Source organism: Nerophis ophidion, linkage group LG11 (assembly GCF_033978795.1).
Source record: "Nerophis ophidion isolate RoL-2023_Sa linkage group LG11, RoL_Noph_v1.0, whole genome shotgun sequence".
Taxonomy (NCBI): domain Eukaryota; kingdom Metazoa; phylum Chordata; class Actinopteri; order Syngnathiformes; family Syngnathidae; genus Nerophis; species Nerophis ophidion.
Genome location: NC_084621.1, coordinates 24377586 through 24402592, shown reverse-complemented (window position 1 = coordinate 24402592; position 25007 = coordinate 24377586). Strand labels below are relative to the sequence as shown.

At 38.4% G+C, this 25007-nt stretch overlaps 2 protein-coding genes across 3 annotated transcripts in view; both read right to left on the bottom strand.

Moving 5' to 3' along the window:
- The window catches only part of dpy19l1l (dpy-19-like 1, like (H. sapiens)), a 48514-nt gene extending 42905 nt beyond the window's left edge, over positions 1-5609 (bottom strand). The window contains exons 1-4 of one of the 2 annotated variants that reach the window (XR_009808783.1): positions 5262-5609; positions 4989-5013; positions 2288-2375; positions 1069-1206 (exon numbers count right to left, since the gene is read on the bottom strand). Coding sequence is in view for 1 of the 2 variants with exons in the window: in XM_061915449.1 (XP_061771433.1) it covers positions 1069-1206; positions 2288-2375; positions 4989-5013; positions 5262-5493 (483 nt within the window). In the remaining variant the exon portion in view is untranslated. The remainder of the gene's footprint in view (positions 1-1068; positions 1207-2287; positions 2376-4988; positions 5014-5261) is intronic. The other variant, XM_061915449.1, reaches the window with a different exon arrangement.
- Positions 5610-16821: 11212 nt separating this feature from the next.
- Positions 16822-20604, bottom strand: gbp (glycogen synthase kinase binding protein). Its single transcript, XM_061915448.1, has one exon. The coding sequence runs from the start codon at positions 20599-20601 to the stop codon at positions 19951-19953; it is 651 nt and encodes a 216-aa protein (XP_061771432.1). The 5' UTR covers positions 20602-20604; the 3' UTR covers positions 16822-19950.
- Between the last annotated feature and the right edge of the window lie 4403 nt (positions 20605-25007).

The following is a 25007-nucleotide window of genomic DNA, read 5'->3' as shown; positions in this document are numbered from 1 at the left end:
GCCGAGGTACACCCCTTTGTCCACAACTGCGTGAGCAAATAGTCAAACAGTTTAAGAACAACGTTTCTCAAAGTGCAATTGCAAGAAATTTAGGGATTTTAACATCTAGGTCCATAATATCATCAAAAGGTTCAGAGAATCTGGAGCAATCACTCCAAGTAAGCGGCGGCATGGCCGGAAACCAACATTGAATGACCGTGACCTTCGATCCCTCAGATGGCACTGTATCAAAAACCGACATCAATCTCTAAAGGATATCACCACATGGGCTCAGGAACACTTCAGAAAACCACTGTCACTAAATATGGTTCGTTGCTACATCTGTAAGTGCGAGTTAAAGCTCTATTATGCAAAGCGAAAGCCATTTAACAACAACATCCAGAAACTCTGCCGGCTTATGTGGGCCCGAGATCATCTAAGATGGACTGATGCAAAGTGGAAAAGTGTTCTGTGGTCTGACGAGTCCACATTTCAAATTGTTTTTGGAAATATTCGACGCAAAGTTCAAAAGTCAGCATCTGTGATACCCCCATACAATCACAGATGCTGGCTTTTGAACTTTGCGTCGATAACAGTCTGGATGGTTCGCTTCCCCTTTGGTCCGGATGACACAGTGTCGAATATTTCCAAAAACAATTTGAAATGTGGACTCGTCAGACCACAATGATTATTTGCACAAAAAAAAAATGTTTATCAGTTTGAACATCAAAAATGTTGTCTTTGTAGCATATTCAACTGACTATGGGTTGAAAATGATTTGCATATCATTGTATTCCGTTTATATATACATCGAACACAATTTCCCAACTCATATGGAAACGGGGTTTGTATAAGGCGCACTGCTGATAAGCGATCTATTCCGGTCAATTTTCATACAAAAGCAGCACCGCATTATAAGGCGCATCATATTATGTTTTTTTTCTACATTTAAACCACTTCCTTGTGGTCTAAATCAGTGTTTTTCAACCTTTGTGGTCCAAGACCAGGTCTTCTATTTGTAATTGTGGGATCAAAACTAAAATGACGACAGCAAGCATAAAAAATGGGTAATATGAAGCTAAAACTGACCTCTGGGTAGAGATTGAACCTCTTGAGGGTGTTAATGACCAGCGGATATTCTGTCAGCCGATCATTCATCACCATGTGCAGGCCCTGCAGGAAGGAGGGTGCCTCGATGATGGTCTTATAGTACGAGTAGTACAAGCCCTGGAATCCAAACGAGACATTCACAATCCATTGAAAGCATCAAGTACAAACAAATGTGTATTTTCATGCACCGGCCAAGGACAGCATTGTGCCGTTTCATTTCAATATGCCTAACCTCAGGGTATGCGTTTCCTGTTCACTCTGCACAGCGTAACACGTAACTGAGCAAATTAAGGCCCATTAAACTTTTCAATCTGGCCCGCCGGACATTCACAACATTTTTTTTAGATATTTAAGATGGAAAGTGTAGGTGCCATTATGATGTGCAGTGATATTTTCAAATTACCATAAGTCTTGAACGATACAAAGTATTTCAATGATTGGAATCTGCGCTTTCACATGATATACGAGTTAGTATGGTAATCTGTATAGTTACTATGGTAATCTATGTCACAGCAGGTCAAACGAGGCACCAAGCAGTGTAGGTGGGGAGCGTTTCCACAGTGTTTCCAGAGCAGTCAGCCTGGAATGCGGGTGTCAGGGACAGACGCAGAAGGAGATTTTTACAACGAAGTTCTAAAGCTGAGTGATATATTAGAAATATCAGATTGTATTTTATTGTATTTTTTTTACCTTCGCGTTCATATTTAGCCCTTTGTTGCACTTTTGTTGCGTTTCGCTTGATTGTAAATTATGTCGATTGAAGGGAGGTATGACGTTTCTACTGTATGTTGTCAATATTCAGTGTTTTATCGTTCATAGTTAATATTGTAAATCCCACATTCTGGGTGTCTCATTCAGTAAAAAAATAAATAAATTCCATTCCATTTTTTTCAGGCGGTCTGTCATAACGTTTTTAGCATTCAATCAGACATTATTCTGAGGTTTTTTATAAGTCTTTCAAAAAAAATCATATATACCGGCCCCAAAACACATTTTCTTTCTCTAAATTTGGCCCCCCGAGGCCAAATAATAGCCCGGGCCTGGCGTGACAGTATTTTTGCAGATCTTAAATAAGATAAGAAGACTTTCAGCACGATGCAGAATATTCATAACCACGGTCAACCATCATAGTAAACATTCTATTCCCTGACAGTGTTTGATCGCAAGAGATTGTCCCACAAATAAAAGTAAAAATGACCATTTCTGTCCGGAAAGCCATCTCCTTCTCCAGGTTGGACAGGTGTGAGAAGTGTCGGTCGTTCTCAAAGAGCTGTGCAAGATGACACCTGAAAGTGGAGTAGAGACTCACGGTTATACTGGAATATACAGAGGGGCAAAAAAGTATTTAGTCAGCCACCAATTCTGCAAGTTCCCCCACTTAAAATGATGACAGAGGTCTGTAATTTTCAGTATAGGTATACTTCAACTGTGAGAGACAGAATGTGAAAAAAATCCAGGAATTCACTTTGTAGGATTTTTAAAGAATGTATTTGTAAATTATGGTGGAAAATAAGTATTTGGTCAACCATTCAGAGCTCTCACTGATGGAAGGAGGTTTTGGCTCAAAATCTCACGATACATGGCCCCATTCATTCTTTCCTTAACACGGATCAATAGTCCTGTCCCCTTAGCAGAAAAACAGCCCAAAAGCATGATGATTCCACCCCCATGATTCACAGTAGGTTTGGTGTTCTTGGAATGCAACTCAGTACTCTTCTTCCTCCAAAGACCACAAGTTAAGTTTATACCAAAAAGTTCTATTTTGGTTTCATCTGACCACATGACATTCTCCCAATTCTCTGCTGTATCATCCATGTATCCATTTTGGTATAAACTCAACTCCTCATGTTTGGAGGGAGAAGAATACTGAGCTGCATCCCAAGAACACCAGACCTACTGTGAAGCATGGGGGTGGAAACATCATGCTTTGGGGCTGTTTTTCTGCTAAGGGGACAGGATGATTGATCCGTGTTAAGGAAAGAATGAATGGGGCCATGTATCGTGAGCTTTGAGCCAAAACCTCCTTCCATCAGTGAGAGCTTTGAATGGTTCACCAAATATTTTCCACCATAATGTACAAATAAATTCTTTAAAATTCCTACAATGTGAATTCCTGGATTTTTGTTTACATTCTGTCTCTCACAGTTGAAGTGTACCTATGATGAAAATTACAGACCTCTGTCATCATTTTAAGTGGGAGAATTTGCACAATCGGTGGCTGACTAAACACTTTTTTGCCCCTATATACTATATATATACATACATATACATACAAACATACCATATTTCCTTGAATTGCTGCAGGGCATATAGTATGCGCCTGCCTTGAATTACTGCCGGGTCAAACTCGCTTCCAGAAATAATTACTGTAGCGCATGCTTAGTATTACCGCCTGGTCAAACTTGTGACGTCACGAGTGAAACTTCCCCTGTCATCATTTTCAAAAAGGAAGAGGCTGATTTCAATACCGGTAATTTGAAATCGCATAAAGGGAAGAAGATTAAGAGCTATTCAGTAGGATTTAAAGTCAAAGCTTACATCACACTCAAATTTTTACTGCATACCTTTGGTAAGTGCCGGAGTGAGAAGAGGTTTTAAAATAATTAGCGCATGCTTACTTTTACCGCATGCCTTTAGTAAGCGCAGGAGTGAGAAGAGGTTTTAAATTAATTAGCGCCCTGGCGGCAATTCAAGGAAATACGGTACATACATACATACACACATACATACACACATTTACAGCATACACATATATACATATATATATTCATACATACTTGTGTACACACATACATACATGTATATATACACATACATATGTACATAAATGCATATATATATACACATCTATATATACATATATGAATAAATATATACACATATATACATACATGTATACATACATGTATACATACATACATGCCTATATATCTACATACATATATCTACATACATATATACATACCTATATATATACATACATATATACACACACATTTATACATATATATATACATGCATACATATATATGTATACATATGTATATATATATATATATATATATATATATATATATACATATACATATAAACATACATATATTCACATACCTAAACATACATATATATATATATACTTATATACACACATATATACATACTGTACATACTTGTATACACACATACATACATACATATACATTTATATATACATACACACATATAATACATATATGTATACATACCTATATATACACATATCTCTATATACATACATATATATACATACATATATACATACACATACATATGTACATACATGCATATATATATACACATACATATATACATACATATATAAACATCTATATATACATATATAAATAAATATATACACATACATACATACATGCCTATATATCTACATACATATATACATACCTATATATACATATACATATATACATGCATACACATATATATGTATGTATATATATATATATATATATATATAAACAAACATATTCACATACCTAAACATACATATATATATACATATATACACACATTTATAAATACTGTACATACTTGTATACACACATACATACATACATACACACATACATACATACACACATATAATACATATATGTATACATGCCTATATATACACATATCTATATATACATATCTCTATATCCATACATATATATATATATATATATATACACATGCCATACCTATAAAATATATATAAACATACATACCCATATAATATATATATATATATATATACAGTATATACTGTATATATATATATATATATACACACATTTATATACATACATTCATAAATGTATAATATAATATAATATACATTAATAACAATAAATTCTTACCAGTGGAGATACCCGCTTAAAATAGCTGTGGACAGAGACAAACAATAAATATCTACTCATGTCACGTCACAGGAGTAGTAAATGTAGAAGAATAATGAGAGAAAGTTTGAAAGAGTAATGAAGATTTTACATACAATATAAACAATGAGGGGTAGCTAGCTGGTAAGCTAACATTAGTGCAGTGATGGACTACAAGTAAATACTTATTTTCATTTCTTCACATTTCAGAGGTCTGGTGCTACTAAGCGAGCAGGCTAACACTCGGAGCTTTACCGAGGAGAAGCGTGAATCCCAGGCCGGCCACCCGGCTGCCAGTCAGCCCCAGCTTGTTCCTGATGCCCGACAGCCCATTATGGTGCGAGGCAGCCCCGCCGTGAGCTTTGCCATCTCTCCCAGTCCGCCTGGAGACACTTTTACCTCCCGGAGGAACCAGCGAGCTCTTGTCGCCTTTGTCGCCCTGCGAGGATGCACTCTTCCCCGTCTGCTTTCTGTTTTTGGCCGTCATGGTCGACCACGGAGGGCCAAGAGTGGGTAGGCAGCGAGGAGGAAGCCGGAGGTGTGTGCGATGTGAGCGGCCACACAGCGGCGGCGTGTGCCTGTTGTGAGATGGACTGGTGACGTTGCGAACGAGTCGAGTTTTTTGAACGGCTCTTTTTAAGAACCAATTCCCAATCGTCAGCGGTATGGTTTGGGAGCCGTTTTTTTATGCACATGCCAACATTTGCGTTGACAATTGCCCACTCTGCACCCCGAGTGGAAACTAGAAAATAAATCACAGTTAAATTAAACGTAGCAGCATTTTTCAAATATTTAGGGCCCAAGCAGCAAAAAAATGTTGTTTTTATTATTATTATCTCACTTAGACTGCGATGAGGGGGTGACTTGTCCAGGGTGTACACCGCCTTCCGACCCCAAAAGGGAATAAGCGGTAGAAATGGATGGATGGATGGATGGATGGATCTCACTTAGATTGCATTGATTAAACCTTAACAAGCACGAAAATATTTTTTTTTATAACCGTCCGTTTTCTTCCGCTTATCCCAGGGGTGTCCAAAGTGCGGCCCGGGGGCCATTTTTTAACAGGCCCACAGCACATTTTAAAAATACGATTGAAAAAAAATTAAAAACATAAAAAGTGATATAAAAGAGCAAACAGGTGAAATGTAACAAGAAATGTTGCAATGCTTTAATAACATAAAAGCTGCCATGCAGGCTGTTTCTTTCTTTAAAAAATAATAATGAATCAAAATCAATGTCGTTTTGAATTATCGACCTATTCAAGGCTTCAATTACGTCACATTAAATATTCCACTTTGAGATATTTTGGGGGGGAAATGTTGTATATTTTGTGTTTTGCCATATAAAAAACTGAGTTTTTTTTTTTTACAGAAGAGCCTAGAATAAATAAACAACAATAAAACTTAAAATTGACGGATATATCTGAAGTTGATGTCGAGATTATTGTGCTAAAAGTAAACAGTAAAAAAAAAAGTATAATTTATTTTTTAACACTTTATTGAGTAGGACACTTTTGGATCCCCAATTATGTGTGTGTGATTTGTTTTTAAGTGTCATTGCTCAAAAAATAATAATGAATCAAAATCCAAGAGTAAGGCTCCAATTATATAATCTCAAATATTCCACCTAAAAAAGTTATAGGGTGAAAATATTGCATAGTTTGTGTTTTTTCAAAAAACATTTCCTAATGTTGATCTAGAGATTTAAAAACTTGAATAATAATGAAAATAATAATACTGAATAATGACACATTTAAAAAAAAATTTTGGGACCAAAACCCTTTGGGGTCCCCGGGATCATAACTGAGTGGAGGCCTAACTATACAGTATATGTTTCATACATATATTGTATGGTTTTTTAAAATAAAAATCATGAAAATGGCCCCCGCTTGCTTTGATTTTTCAGTGTGCGGCTCTCAGTGGATAAGGTTTGGACACCCCTGGCTTATCTGAAGTGGGGTCGCGGGGGCAGCAGCCTAAGCAGAGGAGCCCAGACTTCCCTCGACCCATCTACCTCTTCCAGCTCTTCCCTTGGAATCCCGAGGCGTTCCCAGGCCAGCTGGGAGACATTAAATTTGAAGATCAAAAATATTAACCCATGCTATCAACCCATGCTATCAGATTCACAAATTGTGACGAAAATCGATTTCATGAGAGGACGCACATAAAAGTTTTAAGAACCCATATTTGAAAATAAACAAGAAGTTGGCAATCTTGGTTTCCGGCTAAAAACATGGGTCGTACTTCGACAAACGACTTCGGCCAAATGAGCTGCGGTTAAAGTGACAGATACGAAACAGATGGGCGATGACAAATTGCAAATTCCCCTACGCCATAGGATCTGGCCGTGCCATGGAGCCAAAGATGGCTGGCCACAAAAATTTTAACAACACAAGAATGGAAAATGACACGTTACTGCATATGACAGCAGACTAAATTAGCAGCCTTTGTTTGCTCATTTACTACTAAAAGACAAATTGTCTTCTATGTTCACTATTTTATTACAATCAATCAATGTTTATTTATATAGCCCTAAATCACAAATGTCTCAAAGGACTGTACAAACCATTACGACTACGACATCCTCGGAAGAACCCACAAAAGGGCAAGGAAAACTCACACCCAGTGGGACAGGGAGAATGACTATAAGAAACCTTGGAGAGGACCTCAAATGTGGGCAACCCCCCCCCCCACCCCCCCCCCCTCTAGGGGACCGAAAGCAATGGATGTCGAGCGGGTCTAACATGATACTGTGAAAGTTCAATCCATAGTGGCTCCAACACAGCCGCGAGAGTTCAGTTCAAAGCGGATCCAAGACAGCAGCGAGAGTCCCGTCCACAGGAAACCATCCCAAGCGGAGGCGGATCAGCAGCGTAGAGATGTCCCCAACCGATACACAGGCGAGCGGTCCATCCTGGATCTCAAGAAAAGAAGCGGCAGATCAACTGGTCTAAAAAGGAGGTCTATTTAAAGGCTAGAGTATACATTATATATATTTAAGGACAAAATTGCAATAGGAAACATATTTTTGTTCAAATAAAACCAATAATGCATTTCTTTGTGTCTCCCTTTATTTAGAAAAGTATCGATAAGTACCGAAATAATTTTGGTATCAGAACAAAACTAATTGGTACAAATGATAATGATGATGATGACACGGTAGTGGGCGGGGCCTGTTGGTGAAAACTGCTCGTCACCATCACCAATCAAACTGTCATTACGTCATCTTTGATCTCTGCGTCACAATTATTTACTGTATACAAAGAAGAAAACATTTTGCGTCCTCCCCACCCGGAAACGACGGTCGTAAAGCGGCTTGAAGATGATCCGTAAAAATAAATGTATGCAACATTTTGGCCAAAGAACTGTTACGACTTAGAAATGAGAGGACCCAGATGCAGAGAGGAAGTTTCCAAAAATAACAGCTTTTATTTTGAAATAACTTTTTAACCTCCGGTAAAAAAGTATTTCACAAAAATATATACAACGTACGGAAAATAAATCCGAGGATAAACACTTAACTCAAAAAAATCACTCCAAAAAATGAGGAATACTACTTTAAGAAAATAACCTAACAAAAATAGAATATCAAGAAGAATTAACAAAAAGCGCTCCAACAGGAGGAAAAAGAAACTCTAATAATATATACAAATAAAATATCTATGAATAAACAAAAAAATCACTCAATCAATGAGGAAATAAGACGAAATTTGGAATAACAAAAAACTCACCAATTAGGTCGACGAAGGAAAACCAAGGACGCTCGAAGGAGGAAAAAAGTAAACTCAAAATCCCATCCATCCATCCATCCATCCATCCATTTTCTACCACTTATTCCCTTTTGGGGTCACGGGGGGCGCTGGCGCCTATCTCAGCTACAATCGGGCGGAAGGCGGGGTACACCCTGGACAAGTCGCCACCTCATCGCAGGGCCTAAACTCAAAATTTCAGCAAAAAATAACTGCTATGATCAAAAATTAGGGAGAACAAGAAAAAACAGGAGCAAGGCAAGGAGGGAATCGTGGACGTGGACGTGGACGTGGACGTGGACGTGGAGGTGGAGGTGGAGGTGGAGGTGGAGGTGGAGGTGGAGGTGGAGGTGGACGCTAGAAGGCACGATAGACGAGACGATCTGGCAAAGGACAAACGGAGAAGTGAGCTCAAATAGGATGTGGGAGTGATGGGGAACGGGTGGAAACAATCAGGAATCAAGGATGACGTCAGACTGGTGACACAAGAGGAAGGACCCGTGATCTGAAACAAGAGGGTAGCTTTTCAAAATAAAATACATAGATCACAAGACAGAAAACCAAACAAGACTTCCCTCACCGCGGTGTGACAAGAACCACCATAACATGTTATGTAAACCAGTGGTCCACAACCACCGGGCCGAAGAAATAAAAAACAAAAAACAAAAATATATATATTTTTATTTATTTATTATTAAATCAACATAAAAACACAAGATATACATTATATATCAATATAGATCAATACAGTCTGCAGGGATACAGTCCGTAAGCACACATGATTGTATTTCTTTATGAAAAAACAAAAAACAAACACCCTCGTGCTAGAAAAATTTAGAAAAAAATAAATAATAACAAGACTCCTTGAATGCGCCCTATAATCCGGTGCGCCTTTTCTAGTGAAAAAAGATCGAAAATAGACCATTCATAAACAGTGCGCCCTATGAAAACACATACCGTCGATCATAATATTTTATTAGAACGTATCAAAACACGAATTGGTATGTCAGACTTAGCCCTTTTTTATTTTAACTCTTATTTTACTGATAGGATGCAGTGCGTCTCCCATAACAATGTGACCTCGGACTACGTTAAGGTGACGTGTGGAGTTCCCCAGGGTTCGGTCCTTGGCCCTGCACTCTTCAGCATCTACATGCTGCCGCTAGGTGACATCATACGCAAATACGGTGTTAGCTTTCACTGTTATGCTGATGACACCCAACTCTACATGCCCCTAAAGCTGACCAACACGCCGGACTGTAGTCAGCTGGCGGCGTGTCTTAATGAAATTAAACAATGGACAAACAATTGATGTCCGCTAACTTTTTGCAACTCAACGCCCAAAAAAAACTAAATGCTGATTATCGGTCCTACACCGACCTCTATTTAATAATACAACTTTGACATTTGACAACCAAACAATTAAACAAGGCGACTCGGTAAAGAATCTGGGTATTATCTTCGACCCAACTCTCTCCTTTGAGCCACACATTAAAAGCGTTACTAAAACGGCCTTCTTTCATCTCCATAATATCGCTAAAATTCGCTCCATTTTGTCCACTAAAGACGCTGAGATCATTATCCATGCGTTTGTTACGTCTCGTCTCGATTACTGTAACGTATTATTTTTGGCTCTCTCCATGTCTAGCATTAAAAGATTACAGTTGGTACAAAATGCGGCTGCTAGACTTTTGACAAGAACAAGAAAGTTTGATCATATTACGCCTGTACTGGCTCACCTGCACTGGCTTCCTGTGCACTTAAGATGTGACTTTAAGGTTTTACTACTTACGTATAAAATACTACACGGTCTAGCTCCATCCTATCTTGCCGATTGTATTGTAAAATATGTCCCGGAGAGAAATCTGCGTTCAAATGACTCCGGCTTATTAGTGATTCCCAGAGCCCAAAAAAAGTCTGCGGGCTATAGAGCGTTTTCAATTCGGGCTCCAGTACTCTGGAATGCCCTCGCTCCAGTTCGAGATGCCACTACAGTAGAAGCATTTAAGTCTCACCTTAAAACTCATTTGTATACTTTAGCCTTTAAATAGACTCCCTTTTTAGACCAGTAGATCTGCCGTTTCTTTTCTTTTTCTCCTATGTCCCACTCTCCCTTGTGGATGCCCATGGATGACGTACTGGCTGTCCAGAGTCGGGACCCAGGATGGACCGCTTGCCTGTGTATCTGCTTGGGACATCCCTGCGCTGCTGATCCGCCTCCGCTTGGGATGGTTTCCTGCTGGCTCCGCTGTGGACGGGACTCTCACTGCTGTGTTGGATCCGCTTTGGACTGGACTTTCGCGGCTGTGTTGGATCCACTATGGATTGAACTTTCACAGTATCATGTTAGACCCGCTCGACATCCATTGCTTTCCTCCTCTCCAAGGTTCTCATAGTCATCATTGTCACCGACGTCCCACTGGGTGTGAGTTTTCCTTGCCCTTATGTGGGCCTACCGAGGATGTCGTAGTGGTTTGTGTTGTGGTTTGTGCAGCCCTTTGAGACACTAGTGATTTAGGGCTATATAAGTAGACATTGATTGATTAATTGATACAAATGTTTTACTATTGCCACTATTTCAGATTAATTCCCACCAACAGAGTAATATTTGTGTAATTTACTTTTCAACTAATACTGGTGATTGTTTCCTTGATAAAAAAAAATAAATAAATAAATAAAAGAAAAAAAAAAACATCTATAATAACAAATCGGTCTTTTGAACAGCTCTTTTAAAAGGAACGACTCCTCAAGATTCGGCTCCCTTCAAAGAGCCATGAATCATATCTCTACTGTTTTGTCCCCTGGATCACTATAGCTTCACAATCACGTTAGAAGTGGGCTTATTTTGAGCTATTGTTTTTTTTTTTCCGGCTCAAATAATCATATTTAATGAAAAATAAATTCTTATATCATTGTGTTGATATTGTTACATTGTCGAGGTAATATATGTTGATATTGTGTTGATTTTTTTGGTTTGACAAACATCTTTGTCCTGTTATTGATTATAACTCTGATTAAGAAACTAAAAGCAAATTTCTGTTAAAAACATTGGTGTTGATGTTGTATTTTTAACCTTTTTTTACCTTGGGGTCCAACTTTTCCACTGCAGAGAGCCCACTCAAATATTAACACTGAATTAGACACTGTTGATTTTATCAATCATATCAAACCTACAGTGGGGCAAAAAGTATTTAGTCATCGACCGATTGTGTAAAATCTCCCACTTAAAATGATGACAGAGGTCTGTAATTTTCATCATAGGTACACTTAATCTGTGAGAGACCGAATTTGGAAAAAAAATCCAGTAATTCACATTGTAGGAATTTTAAAGAATTTATTTGTAAATTATGGTGGAAAATAAGTAATTGGTCACTTCAAACAAGGAAGATCTCTGGCTCTCACAGACCTGTAACTTCTTCTTTAAGAAGCTATTCTGTCCTACCTAGGTTTTATTCTAGAGACCAATCCTTCCTGTGATAAAATGGCAACCAAGGTAATCAAAAAGGTCAACCAAAGAACGAGATTCCTCTACAGAATCTCCTCTCTGGTCAACAAAAACACCTTGAAGATTCTAGCGGGAACTCTCATTCAACCATTTTTCCATTACGCTTGCACCTCCTGGTACCCCAGCACCTCCAAAACCCTCAAATCTAGACTCCAAACATCACAGAACAAGCTAGTCCGGTTACTTTTAGACCTCCACCCCAGATCACACCTCACCCCAACCCACTTCTCCAAAGTGGGCTGGCTCAGGGTGGAGGACAGAGTCAAACAACTTGCACAGAGCCTAGTTTATAAAATCTGCTACACCTCTCTGATACTGATACCGAAGTACATGTCAAACTATTTCCTTGAAGGCCTACTGAAAGCCACTACTACCGACCACACAGTCTGATAGTTTATACATCAATGATGAAATATTAACATTGCAACACACGCCAATACGGTCGGTTAAGTTTACCAAATTACAATTTTAAATTTCCCGCGGAGTTTCTTGTTAAAAAAGTAGCGGAATGATGACGCGAATGTGACGCTTGTTTGTGACGTCTCGGGTTGTAGCGGGCATATTAGCCCAGCACCACACAAGACTAAAAGTCGTCTCTTTTCATTGCATAATTACACAGAAATTTGGACATCTGTGTTGCTGAATCTTTTGCAATTTGTTCAATTAATAATGGAGACTATAAAGAATAATTCTGTTGGTGGAAAGCGGTTGATTGCAGCTACCTTTAGCACCGAAACACAGCCTGTGTTTCTTTGTTTGTTGTGAAGCTTTAACACAGAGCGGTCAAGCGAACATGTTTCTCTACGTCAACCAGCAAGTTTTTGGATGGGAAAATTGTGGTATTAAGTTGTTTCTTACCGGAGACTTCAGTGGATTATGCGACTTCCTCCTGCAGCTCAAAAAGGCAGCTGTGATCTTGGCTCCTCCATTGGCTTCTCTGAGAGACACTGGCGTTCACCGCAGCCATCCGACTTTCAGGTATGACTTTACAATCTCACTAAAACACTATTAAAACAATAAGCATATAAGGGATCTTCCAGAATTATCCTAGTAAATGTGTATAGTTACATCTGAAACGGTCCCACTGCCGCTGCCTGGAGCCGTCGCTTTTTTGTGTGCTTCACTCTAACTTTCCTTATCCACAAATCTTTCATCCTCGCTCAAATTAATGGGGAAATTTTCGCTTTCTTGGTCCGAATAGCTCTTGCTGCTGGAGGCTCACATTATAAAAAATGTGAGGATGTGAGGAGCCCTCACACCGGTGACGTCACGCGCACATCGTCTGCCGGTAAAAGCAAGGCTTTTTTATTAGCAACCAAAAGTTGCGAACTTTATCGCAGATGTTCTCTACTAAATCCTTTCCGCAAAAATATGGCAATATCGTGAAATGATCAAGTATGACACATAGAATGGACCTGCTATCCCCGTTTGAATTAGAAAATCTCATTTCAGTAGGCCTTTTATGACCGCCATAACCACAACACCAGGGGGAGCTCCACAAACCACGTTAAACCCAGATTCCAATCCAACAAAGGTCTTAACTCATTCTCTTTCTATGCCACATCAATGTGGAATGCACTCCCATCAGGTGTAAAAGTAAGTGCATCTCTATCCTCCTTCAAAACCGCTCTAAAACAACACCTCCTGGCAACTTCAACATTTTACTAATACCCTCCTCCATTCACATCCCATCTCCCCGGATTGTAAATAACTTAATGTAAATAATCAAATGTATTTCCAATGTATATACTTGTTCTTATGCTATCTGAACTCACTATGTTCTCTGCTCACTGTACAAATCCTACTAAGTAAGACCTACACTGTTTCAATGTCCATTTCTCTGTTGATGCAATTGTTGATGACTGAAGTACTGATATCAACCAAAGCTCCTCACCCCACCCCCCGGATTGTAAATAATGTAAATAATTCAATGTACATACTGTGATGATTAACCTGTGTGATGACTGTATTATGCGGATAGTATATATTTGTACCATGAATTTATAAACATGGACCCCGACTTAAACAAGTTGAAAAACGTATTCGGGTGTTACCATTTAGTGGTCAATTGTACGGATATTGTATGTACTGAACTGTGCAATATAGTAATAAAAGTTCCAATCAATCAATGCTTGCATAAATCCAAACTTTTTCCACCGAGGGCCACACACTGAAAAATAAAAGCATACAGGTTGTTTTTTTTTTAAACAAATACAACATATACAGTAGGGCTCCTATCAAATTTAGTGAACATTAAAGGTCCCAGGGACCCAAAAGGGTCTCATTTATTAAAGTGAAAAAAGTATGTCTTATATCATCATTGATATTATTTTTGTTTTACTTTCAACACTTGAATATCTATATATTAACTTCAAATCTTACCGTTGACATTAAGTACTTTTAAAAGAAAAAGTTTTGTGCCTTTTTTTATTGGTCAAAAACACTCTTTGTTTAATAGTTTAATAGGAAAAACACAAAATATGCAGAATTTTCCCACAAAAGATATTTCAAATGATATTTATGAAGTGCTTGGAGAATTAAATAAGTCAATAATTCATAAAAACATTGATTTTTGTTCATTAATAAAACATTTTTTACAATAACTGTTAAAAAAAACTCTGATAAAATTAGCCACTGGGTTGCATTTTGGACACCCCCGCATTACACCAATATAATTAAACACACAAGAAGAGAAATATATTTAAAAATATTGATAATGTAATTTGGCTTTTGTTTTAATTGTAAACATTCCACAAGATGGTGCCATTTCTACATGATTTGAGAGTGACGTCACTGTGTTCGCTGTGTACGGATTGCACGGAATTGCGTCCAAATGCGACGTTTTCTTTGACTTTTGATAATTTTTTTTGTTTTTCAGGCACTAATGTGTATTTTTAATTCCGAACACAACGACTAAAAGACCGGAGTAGGTCCAGGTGGCTATTAAAGTCTTCCCCCAAGTAAACTGCCTGGGAGAGTGCGTGGGCGTTCACATGAATAGAACCTTCTGGGACAACTCTTAACTCGGGGATGTCATTACTCCTTCAATAAATAAAACTGATACAGCTGATTCTTATTGTGATTTTTTTAGAGGGCAGCCTGGGTAACTTGCATCAGGAACAGCTCTCAAACGAACGAAATACAACTGACAATCGGTTCCCATCGTTCACTTAGAAGAGCTGTTCAAAAAAGTCAACTTGTTTGCGAACGTCACATCTCTAGTGTTAAACACCAAGGTTATTATCTATGTTTAGGACAGGCTGATTACGAAATAAATACTAATCAAATATACTGGAAAAAATGGACTCATAAAATCTGATGAAAAACTAATCATACAGAGCAAAAATAAATACAGTCTAACTCAATAATAAATATTAATAATATATATGTTTATTAAATAAACTTGTCAGTGAAATAAAGTGAAAATGAAAACAAAGCTTCACCACTTTAAACATATTTTTTGCACTTAAAGAAACTTCTCTACGTCTTCATCTCCAGACTTTTTACTGTTTGTTTGACATTGCCATTACCGTCACCAGTGGTGGAAAAGTGCATCACAATTCAGTACCGCTGCTGAGAAACAAACATTCTTTGGCGCCCCTCTAGGTTAAGATACACTAGTATTGTATACAACAAAGAACATATATATATATATATATATATATATATATATATATCTATGTTTCATTTGTTTGGGCACAAAAAAGAACATGCGCATTTTTTGTCATGCAATACGTTTGCGTGCGAAAGCAAAATTGTTTATATAGATCTCATTAGCCCAGGCGGCATTTTCTATTTTTCTATTAAACCGTTGTATATTGTAGGAATAAAATGATTAACATATTCTATTGCACTAAACTAGTACCCGCACTCTTTTACTATGAGGCCACGCTGTTGTATCATGTGGCTTGGCATTGTCTTACTGAAATAAGCAGGGGCATCCATGATAACGTTGCTTGGATGGCAACATCTGTTGCTCCAAAACCTGTATGTACCTTTCAGCATTAATGGTACCTTCACAGATGTGTAAGTTACCCGTGCCTTGGGCATTAATACACCCCTTTACCATCACAGATGCTGGCTTTTCAACTTTGCGCCTATAATAATCCGGATGGTTCTTTTCCTCTGTGTTCCGCAGGACACGACGTCCACTGTTTCCAAAAACAATTTGAAATGTGGACTCGTCAGACCACAGAACACTTTCCCACTTTCTTTACTTAAAAATGCAAGCTTTTAGTTGTGTTCAGTGTTAAAAAAAATATTATATGGCTCTTTTGTAAATACATTTTTAAATAATTTGGCATCTTGGCTCTCCCATAGAGGTATCAGCAGAGGGGGCTGTTGCAAACTGCACGGAGGCTTCTTGACAAGCCAAACATGTTTTTCCTCCCAACTGTTGTCCTCCACGCCGGGGGAAGGGAGTATTTACTGGCTGACAAAGAACACGTGGCCTTCAACCCCGCACATGTAGAAAGACCAGGGTGTGGCGGGGCTTATTTATCGCCACCACATTCGAAAGCACAACAAAGTGAAAGTTGCTCTTGAAGGAAACGACAAAGAAGTCTGGAAAAACAAAACTGTTTATTAAAACAACCAAAAAAAAAGGGTCCTGAATACTCAGGAACAATATCAGAAACTTCGTTACGAAGCAGTCGTGCATTTTTCTTTTCACACGGAGCACAAATACAAAAGAAAAAAAAACAGGAACAAAAACAGCAGAACCCCCTGTTGGAATTCCCAAAAAAAGGTGAAAGCACCACAAAAGTGTTGTCACGTGACAGTCGACCCCCATCCCCCAGTTCTCCCCAATTTACAAGCGTTACAAACATCGGCCACAGTAACAAGCCCTGTGGGAAATGGCTGTGATTCCTCCTTTAGGAAGGAAAAAAAAAATAAAAAATCGATTCACATCCAAAATCGCCATTCTTCAATTCAACATTTAAAAAAAAAAAAGCCATTTTTAAGCAACCCGGAAGGAGCTTTTCTAAACTGCTTTGAAAAAAAAAAAAAGCTCTGTTGTTATGAACCAACTAATAATACATTGCCAGAATCGGATGGAATCACCACAGCCACTGGTTGAGGTTTTAACCGGTGAGAATAGCTGCTCCGAGGGAAGTTTAAAAGGAGAAGAAACTAGTGACTCAGTGACGAGGGGAGGATGGAACACTTCCTTCCTCCAACCGCCAGCTTCAGAGTGTAAACAAAATGGCCAACACTACACCACCCGCACGTGGGAACGGCTGGTTTTGTTCCGGAACCAATCCTAACCCCTCCGAAAACATACCACCAACTAACAATTAATGGTATTAAAAGGGGAAAATAATAACACAGATTCACCTTTACGTGGCTTTTTCACCAAAACACGCACTCGGACACTCCCGTTTCTTTTTTTAAGACACAAAAATGTAAACGTCATTGTTGATTTTATCAAATGAATTCTAAGGAAGTGTCGGCGTGTTAGAGCGCCGGGAGATTTTCAAACATAAACAAGGTTAGCCGGAAAAAAAAGCATCTCAATTTGTGTAGTTTTTTGTGCACCTGAAGAATGGGAACCATGCTGTGATTTTACAATATAAAGAGGCTTTTTAAATAGTAAAAAAAAAATAACGAAGGCTAGCCGGGTGGCTGACAAAACGGAGGAAAGAAAAGCTACCAGTCTTGTGAGTTTTAACGCTTAAAGTGTCTCGTGTGGAGAAGCAGGGTCCTTCAGAAGGAACCAGCCCCAGGCCCCGGAACTGACCCGAACCCCCTCCAATACACACCACAAACTAACAATGAATGTTTTTTAAATGGGGAAATAATAACACAAAATACACGTTTACGGGGCTTTTTCAAGAAATGCTCTCATTTTCTTAAGATACGAGAAATGTAGACGTCATTGTTGATGTTATTAAATGAAAGTCGATGATCGCGGCGTGTTGGAGCTCCTGTGACCTGCCCGGTGATGTCTGAGGTCCGGGAGATTTTCAAACATAAACAAGGTTAGCCTATTTTTTTTAGAATTGTTGTTGAATTAAGTTGAAGAAAAACATAAAAAAAATGGAAATACATTTTAAAAAATTGACAAAATAAAAAAGGTTAGCCTTTATTTTTTTAGAATTGGTGTATCATATTGTTGTTTAAATAAAGTTGAAGAAAAAAATACAAAAAAACCCGAATATAAACAAACAAGGTTAGCCTTTTTTTTTTTTTTTAGAATTTCTGTATCATATTGTTGAAATAAAGTTGAAAATCATCGTACAAAAAAACCAACAAAAAAAACACCAAGGTTGGCCTTTTTTAGAATTGTTGTCATATTGTTGTTGAAATAAAGTTGAAGAAAAACGGAAAAAAAAGAATAAACAAGGCTAGCCTTTTTTAGAATTGTTGTATCATATTGTTGTTGAAATAAAAAATAATCAAGGTTAGCCTTCTTTAGAATTGTTGCATCATATTGTTGTTGAAATAAAGTTAAAGAAAAATGTACAAAAAAAAACAAGGTTAGCTTTTTTAGAGTTGTATCATTTTGTTGTTGAAATAAATTGAAGAAAAACGTTAAAAAAAATACAAATAAAAAATAAACGAGGTTGGCCTTTTTTTAAATTGTTGTATCACATTGTTGTTGAAATAAAGTTAAAGCAAAACGTACAAAAAAAACAAAACAAAATGAGCCTTCTTTAGAATTGTTGTAGAAATAAAGTTGCAGAAAAACACAAAAAAATCTAATAAATTAAAATAAATGACAAAATAAACAAGGTTAGCCTTTTTTTAGGATTGTTGTTGAAATAAAGTTGGAGAAAAACGTACAAAAAAAATAAAAATAATAAACAATGTTAGCCTTTTTTTTAGAATTCTTGTATCATATTGTTGTTGAAATAAAGTTGAAGAAAAATGTACCAAAAAAAACAAAAAAAAAACAAACAAGGTTGGCCTTTTTTAAAATTGTTGTATCACATTGTTGTTGAAATAAAGTTGAAGCAAAACGTACAAAAAAATAAACTAAATGAGCCTTCTTTAGAATTGCTGTAGAAATAAAGTTGCAGAAAAACATTAAAAAAATCTAATGAATTTTAAAAAATGACAAAATAAACAAAGTTAGCCTTTTTTTAGGATAGTTGTTGAAATAAAATTGAAGAAAAACGTACAAAAAATACAAATAATGAAAATTTACAAAAAAACAAAAAACGAGGGTAGCTTTTTCAGAATCGTATCATTTTGTTGTTGAAATAAAATGAAGAAAAACATTTAAAAAATACTAATAAGAAAATAAACAAGGTTGGCCTTTTTTAGAATTGTTGTATCACATTGTTGTTCAAATAAAGTTGAAGAAAAACGTATAAAAAATAAAATAATGTTGGCCTTTTTTAGAATTCTTGTATCATGTTGTTGAAATAAAGTTGAAGAAAAACGTACCAAAAAAAATAAAATAAAAATAAACAAGGTTAGCCTTTTTTTTTTTGAATTGTTGCATCATATTGGTGTTGAAATAAAGTTGAATAAAAAATTAAAAATACAAAAATAACCAAGGTTAGCCAGGCGGCTAGCAGGCGAGGCTGACGCGACATTCCTGACAAAATGGATGAAAATGAATGGAAAAAAAAGAAACTACCAGTCTTGTGAGTTCAAACACTCACAGTCTCTTGTGAGGTGGAGCAGGGTCCTCCAGGAGGAACCGGCCAGGGGGTCCTTGAGTGTGTGTGTGTGTGGCCGGATCAGCAGGGCACGTTGTCGGCCGCCTTGGGAAAGTCACCACAGTCCGCAGCCGGGAACTGCAGCCTCCTCACGGCCTCTTTAATCAAGTTCCCGGACAAAATGAGCTCCTGGAGCAGCCGGTGCGGGTCGTCCTCGTCGGCGTGCGTCCTCTTTTTGCTCCACGGTTTGATTTGGTCCCATTCCGTCTCGCTCGGCCCGGGGATGTGATACGGGCTCGCCCGGCTGCTCCCGCGGTTCCGTAGCCTCATGCAGCAGCCTTGGCGTTTCTGACCCGCCGCCGCCGCTGTCGTCGTCGTCCCCGAACCGCCGACGACGAAGTTAGCCGCCGGCTTGACCCCGTCGGTGAGTCCGTGCAGACACGACACGGCCACGGTCTTCTTCTGGTGGCCGCCGCTATTGTTGTGGAGCTGCAGCGCCTCGCCGATCTTCGTCACCAGCGCGTCCACTTCCTTGGAGCCCACGGTGACGGACTGCTCCAGGAAGATGTAGTTCTCCTTCCGACAAGGCATGGCGACGGCCCCCGTGGATGTCGGCGAGTGTTTTTTTTTTCCCGATTTATTTTTGTCGTCGAGGCCGGATGAGAGCTGCCACGCGCCCGCACCGCTCCTTGCTCTCCCACGCCGCTCCGCAGCCCAAAAGCCTCGCTTCATTTGTAAACAATGGATGACGTGTCGGCTGGTCCCTACCAAGTTGCGCTCGCCGGAGGGGTCCGTTTAAAACAAAACAACCTCAATCACCGCGTACAGCTGTCGTGGCGAATAATAACCGCGATATTCTAAGCACTTGACACAAAACCACATTACTTGAATGCACGTATGTTGTGATTTGTTGTTTTGTTTACGAGCGTGTCCACCACCGGACACCCCCGCGGTGTTGGACTCGTCTTGCGAAATGGACGTTACATAACTTGTAACTGTCTGTCAAGGGAGACCAAACAAAGCACATTTTTAGTTACAAGGGACAAAACCGCCCTTTTAAAAAATAATAGCAGTATACATGTGAGCGGGAACATATTCCAAAACAACATATATTTTTTTTAATTAAAAAGCAACAACATTAATTGAGCCAACATGGCTTTGATTGTGGAAAATGCATTTGCTGAGCTAGATTGGTATTTTCAGACTGTATACAACAAACATGAATAATATTGCATGAAAAAAATTAAATTACTATAAACATCACAATATGCATTATCCATACTTAAAGGCCTACTGAAACCCACTACTACGCAGTCTGATAGTTTATATATCCATCCATTTTCTACCGCTTATTCCCTTTTGGCGTCGCGGGGGGCGCTGGCGCCTATCTCAGCTACAATAGGGCGGAAGGCGGGGTACACCATAGACAAGTCGCCACCTCATCGCAGGGCCAACACAGATAGGCAGACAACATTCACACTCACATTCACACATTAGGGCCAATTTAGTGTTGCCAATCAACCTATCCCCAGGTGCATGTCTTTGGAAGTGGGAGGAAGCCGGAGTACCCGCAGGGAACCCACGCATTCACGGGGAGAACATGCAAACTCCACACAGAAAGATCCCGAGCCTGGGATTGAACCCAGGACTGCAGGACCTTCGTATTGTGAGGCAGACGCACTAACCCCTCTGTATATATATATATATATATATATATATATATATATATATATATATATATATATATATATATATATATATATATATATATATATATATATATATATATATATATATATATATATAAATATATACACACACACACACACATATATATATGGCGGTATAGGTCGGTTGGTAACCCCTCTGCCACCGTGAAGCCCTAGATAAGCGGTATATAAGCGGTAGAAAATGTATGTATGGATGGCATATGTTGTTGTTTTTTTATTTTTATTAAAAAGCAACAGCATTGTTTGAGCCAAAATGGCTGTGATTGTGGAAAATATATTTCTGAGCTGGATTGGCATTTTCAGACTGTATACAACGAACATTTAAAAAATTAAATTACTATAAACATCACAATATGCATTATCCATACTTAAGTAAAACGGAATCCATCCTATTTGGGTCTCTTGGTTGCTTTGTTGGGTCTGCTCCTGTCTCTGGCCATGCTCTCTCCACCCCAGCAGACGATGGCGTGGAACACCGCAGAGGCCACCACGGTGTATATGTTTATTTTACTTTTTATTCACAGCTGTATGTAGAAGTGTCTGGTTGTATCAGCTCTGCTGTTTTAATGTCTTTCATGTCCTTTGTTTTCTTTGATGTTTGATGTTTCCCTCTTACACACATGTAAGAGGGATGTGTACTATGGCTATGAGTTGTTTTTTTCCCCTTGGCCTCAGTCTGGACCAGGGGCGTCACTAGACCTAATACTGTACTGGGGCACACCTGGGGCACAAATAATTCATGTGAGCGTACAAAGCGCGCAAGCAAAAACATTTTTAGCACTTATTTATCATAATAAAATACATAAATAGTGCTTTAAACTATGAAATCATATCAGATTATGTTGTATGGATCTGTGATTAACCACCTGAAATTAACTAATGCATTTGACCTACTTGTGCACTTTTTTACTCCAGACTTCTAAACTGCTACTGGTAAAAGTAAAAAGGAAGAGCAATGAATCTTTTTGAAATATATATTGCAGTAATCATCTGCAAATTTAACATCTACAAAAGTAAAACAAAAAAGAAAAGCAACCCCTACATCTTTGGGTTCTTTTATATTATTTAATTTCCATTTATGGCAATGTGTCTAATCCTATTTCAGATACACAAAACTATAAAATATACACAAAACAATAAAGCCACAGTAGTAGAATAAATGAACAACTGTTGTGTGTCTGTTCAGGGAATCTTTTTCTGAGAAGTAAACTGCAACGTCTCGTTTTCATTTTTGCAAAGTGGTCAATCACTCTGGACAGACATGGAAATATTACAGTAACTGTTATACAGTTGACCAGTGGTTCCCAACTGGTGGCTCGTGACATAAAAGTGGATTGTGTGTCATTTTCAGTGAGTCGCAGTCACATGTGTGCATGAAAAAAAAAAGTTTAGGGAGAAAAAAATCAAATTGTGGCAACAAAACCAGATATTTTTAGCCATTTTTCTAGTGACTATTAGTGAGTATTTTAGCAAAAGGCAAACCGACTAACAAGTTGGAGGAGGACTCAGGACAGACATGGAAATATATTTTTTAAAAATCTAAATGGGGCAACAAAACCCGATATTTTCAGCCATCTTTCTGAAAACAAATACAGAAATGTTACTATTTTTTCTGGAAACAAAACCAGATGCTTTAGCTGTAGCCATTTTTCTGGTGACAAAACAAGATTATTTTAGTCAAAGTCACACCGATTAACAAGACAAGTCTACTGTGCTTTTTTTCTGTGAAATAAACTTGAATGATTTAAAAATTTGGCTCACGACTTGATGATATGGAAAAATGTTTTTCTTCCTGAAGATAAACCATTTGAGAAGCACTCAACTCACACATGCTTACTTCAAATCATCATTGATTCAGAACCAGCAGACAATAACCAACATGATGTTTCATGTTCATTGGAAATTCCCCCGACAGCTCGTACAGCAAATGAATATGTTTGTCTTGATACAAGGAATAAGGTCAGCTAACTTAGCATCAACTTAAGACAATGATGTTGCCTAGCTAGCTAGGACTTCACTTACATCTCTCATTCCTCGCTTCTTCTCTGCTGCGGGCGAATAACTTTCTTAAATCCATCTAGGAGTTACAGTTTGAGTCAAATCAAATTCAAAATATTGTAATTAACAAATTGTTGTTGGCTAACGTCACCTACCTCACGCAGTGATTCGAATCCCCCCGCCCCCTCCCCTCTCTCTCTCAACCGAAGTCTCGATCAACACGTGAATACATTACCATATTAAGTAGCCATGTGCTCATTGTTAGTGGAGTGAATACAGTAGCAATCAATTACCATACTAAGTAGTATGTGCGCCGTTGTCTATGTTATGTAGACTTAAAACTCTGAAGCGTTTTTTTTTATTGGTGAAATTTTTACTGGGGCACTGCAGATCAACAGTGGGGCACTTGCCCCAGTGAAATATGCCTGGCGACGCCCCTGGTCTGGACCCCCTCTCCAGAGGCCCTGGCTTGGACCGATTTATTTTATTTTATTTTAATCTTTTATTTTTTTCTCCACCCCAGCCCCCGCCCCTGTTTACCTGTATCTCACCTTTTTTGTAAGGGGCGCCGGAAGTCGGCAGACCCGTCAGCGATCCTGTTCTGTCTCCCTGTAATGTTTGTCTGATCTTGAATGGGATAGTGCTGAAAATGTTAATTTTCCTGAAGGAACTCTCCTGAAGAAATAAAGTACTATCCATCCATCCATCCATCTATCTATCTATCTATCTATCTATCTATCATCTATCTATCCATCTATCTATCTATCTATCTATCTATCTATCTATCTATCTATCTATCTATCTATCTATCTATCTATCTATCTATCTATCTATCCATCTATCTATCTATCTATCTATCAACCTACTCAGTGGCCTAGTGGTTAGAGTGTCCGCCCTGAAATCGGTAGGTCGTGAGTTCAAATCCCGGCCGAGTCATACCAAAGACTATAAAAATGGGACCTATTACCTCCCTGCTTGGAACTCAGCATCAAGGGTTGAAATTGGGGGTTAAATCACCATAAATGATTGCCGGGACCGGCACCGCTGCTGCCCACTGCTCTCCTCACCTCCCAGGGGGTGATCAAAGGAGATGGGTCAAATGCAAAGAATAATTTCGCCACATCTAGTATGTGTGTGACGATCATTGGTACTTTAACTTTAACTTTAAGAAAGTCAGTGACTTCACTATAAAAGTGGGTGACATTGTTATCACCAGGAAAGATGAGATCACCTACCTAGGTTCCATTCCAGAGGCCAATCTTTCCTGTGATAAAATGGTCATCAAAAAAGTCAACCAAAGAACGAGATTCCTCTACAGCAGGGGTCTCAAACTCAATTTACTTGGGGGCCACTGGATGCAGAAACTGGGTGAGGCTGGGCCGCAAGAAAAGATTTCTTTAAAAAATGTAA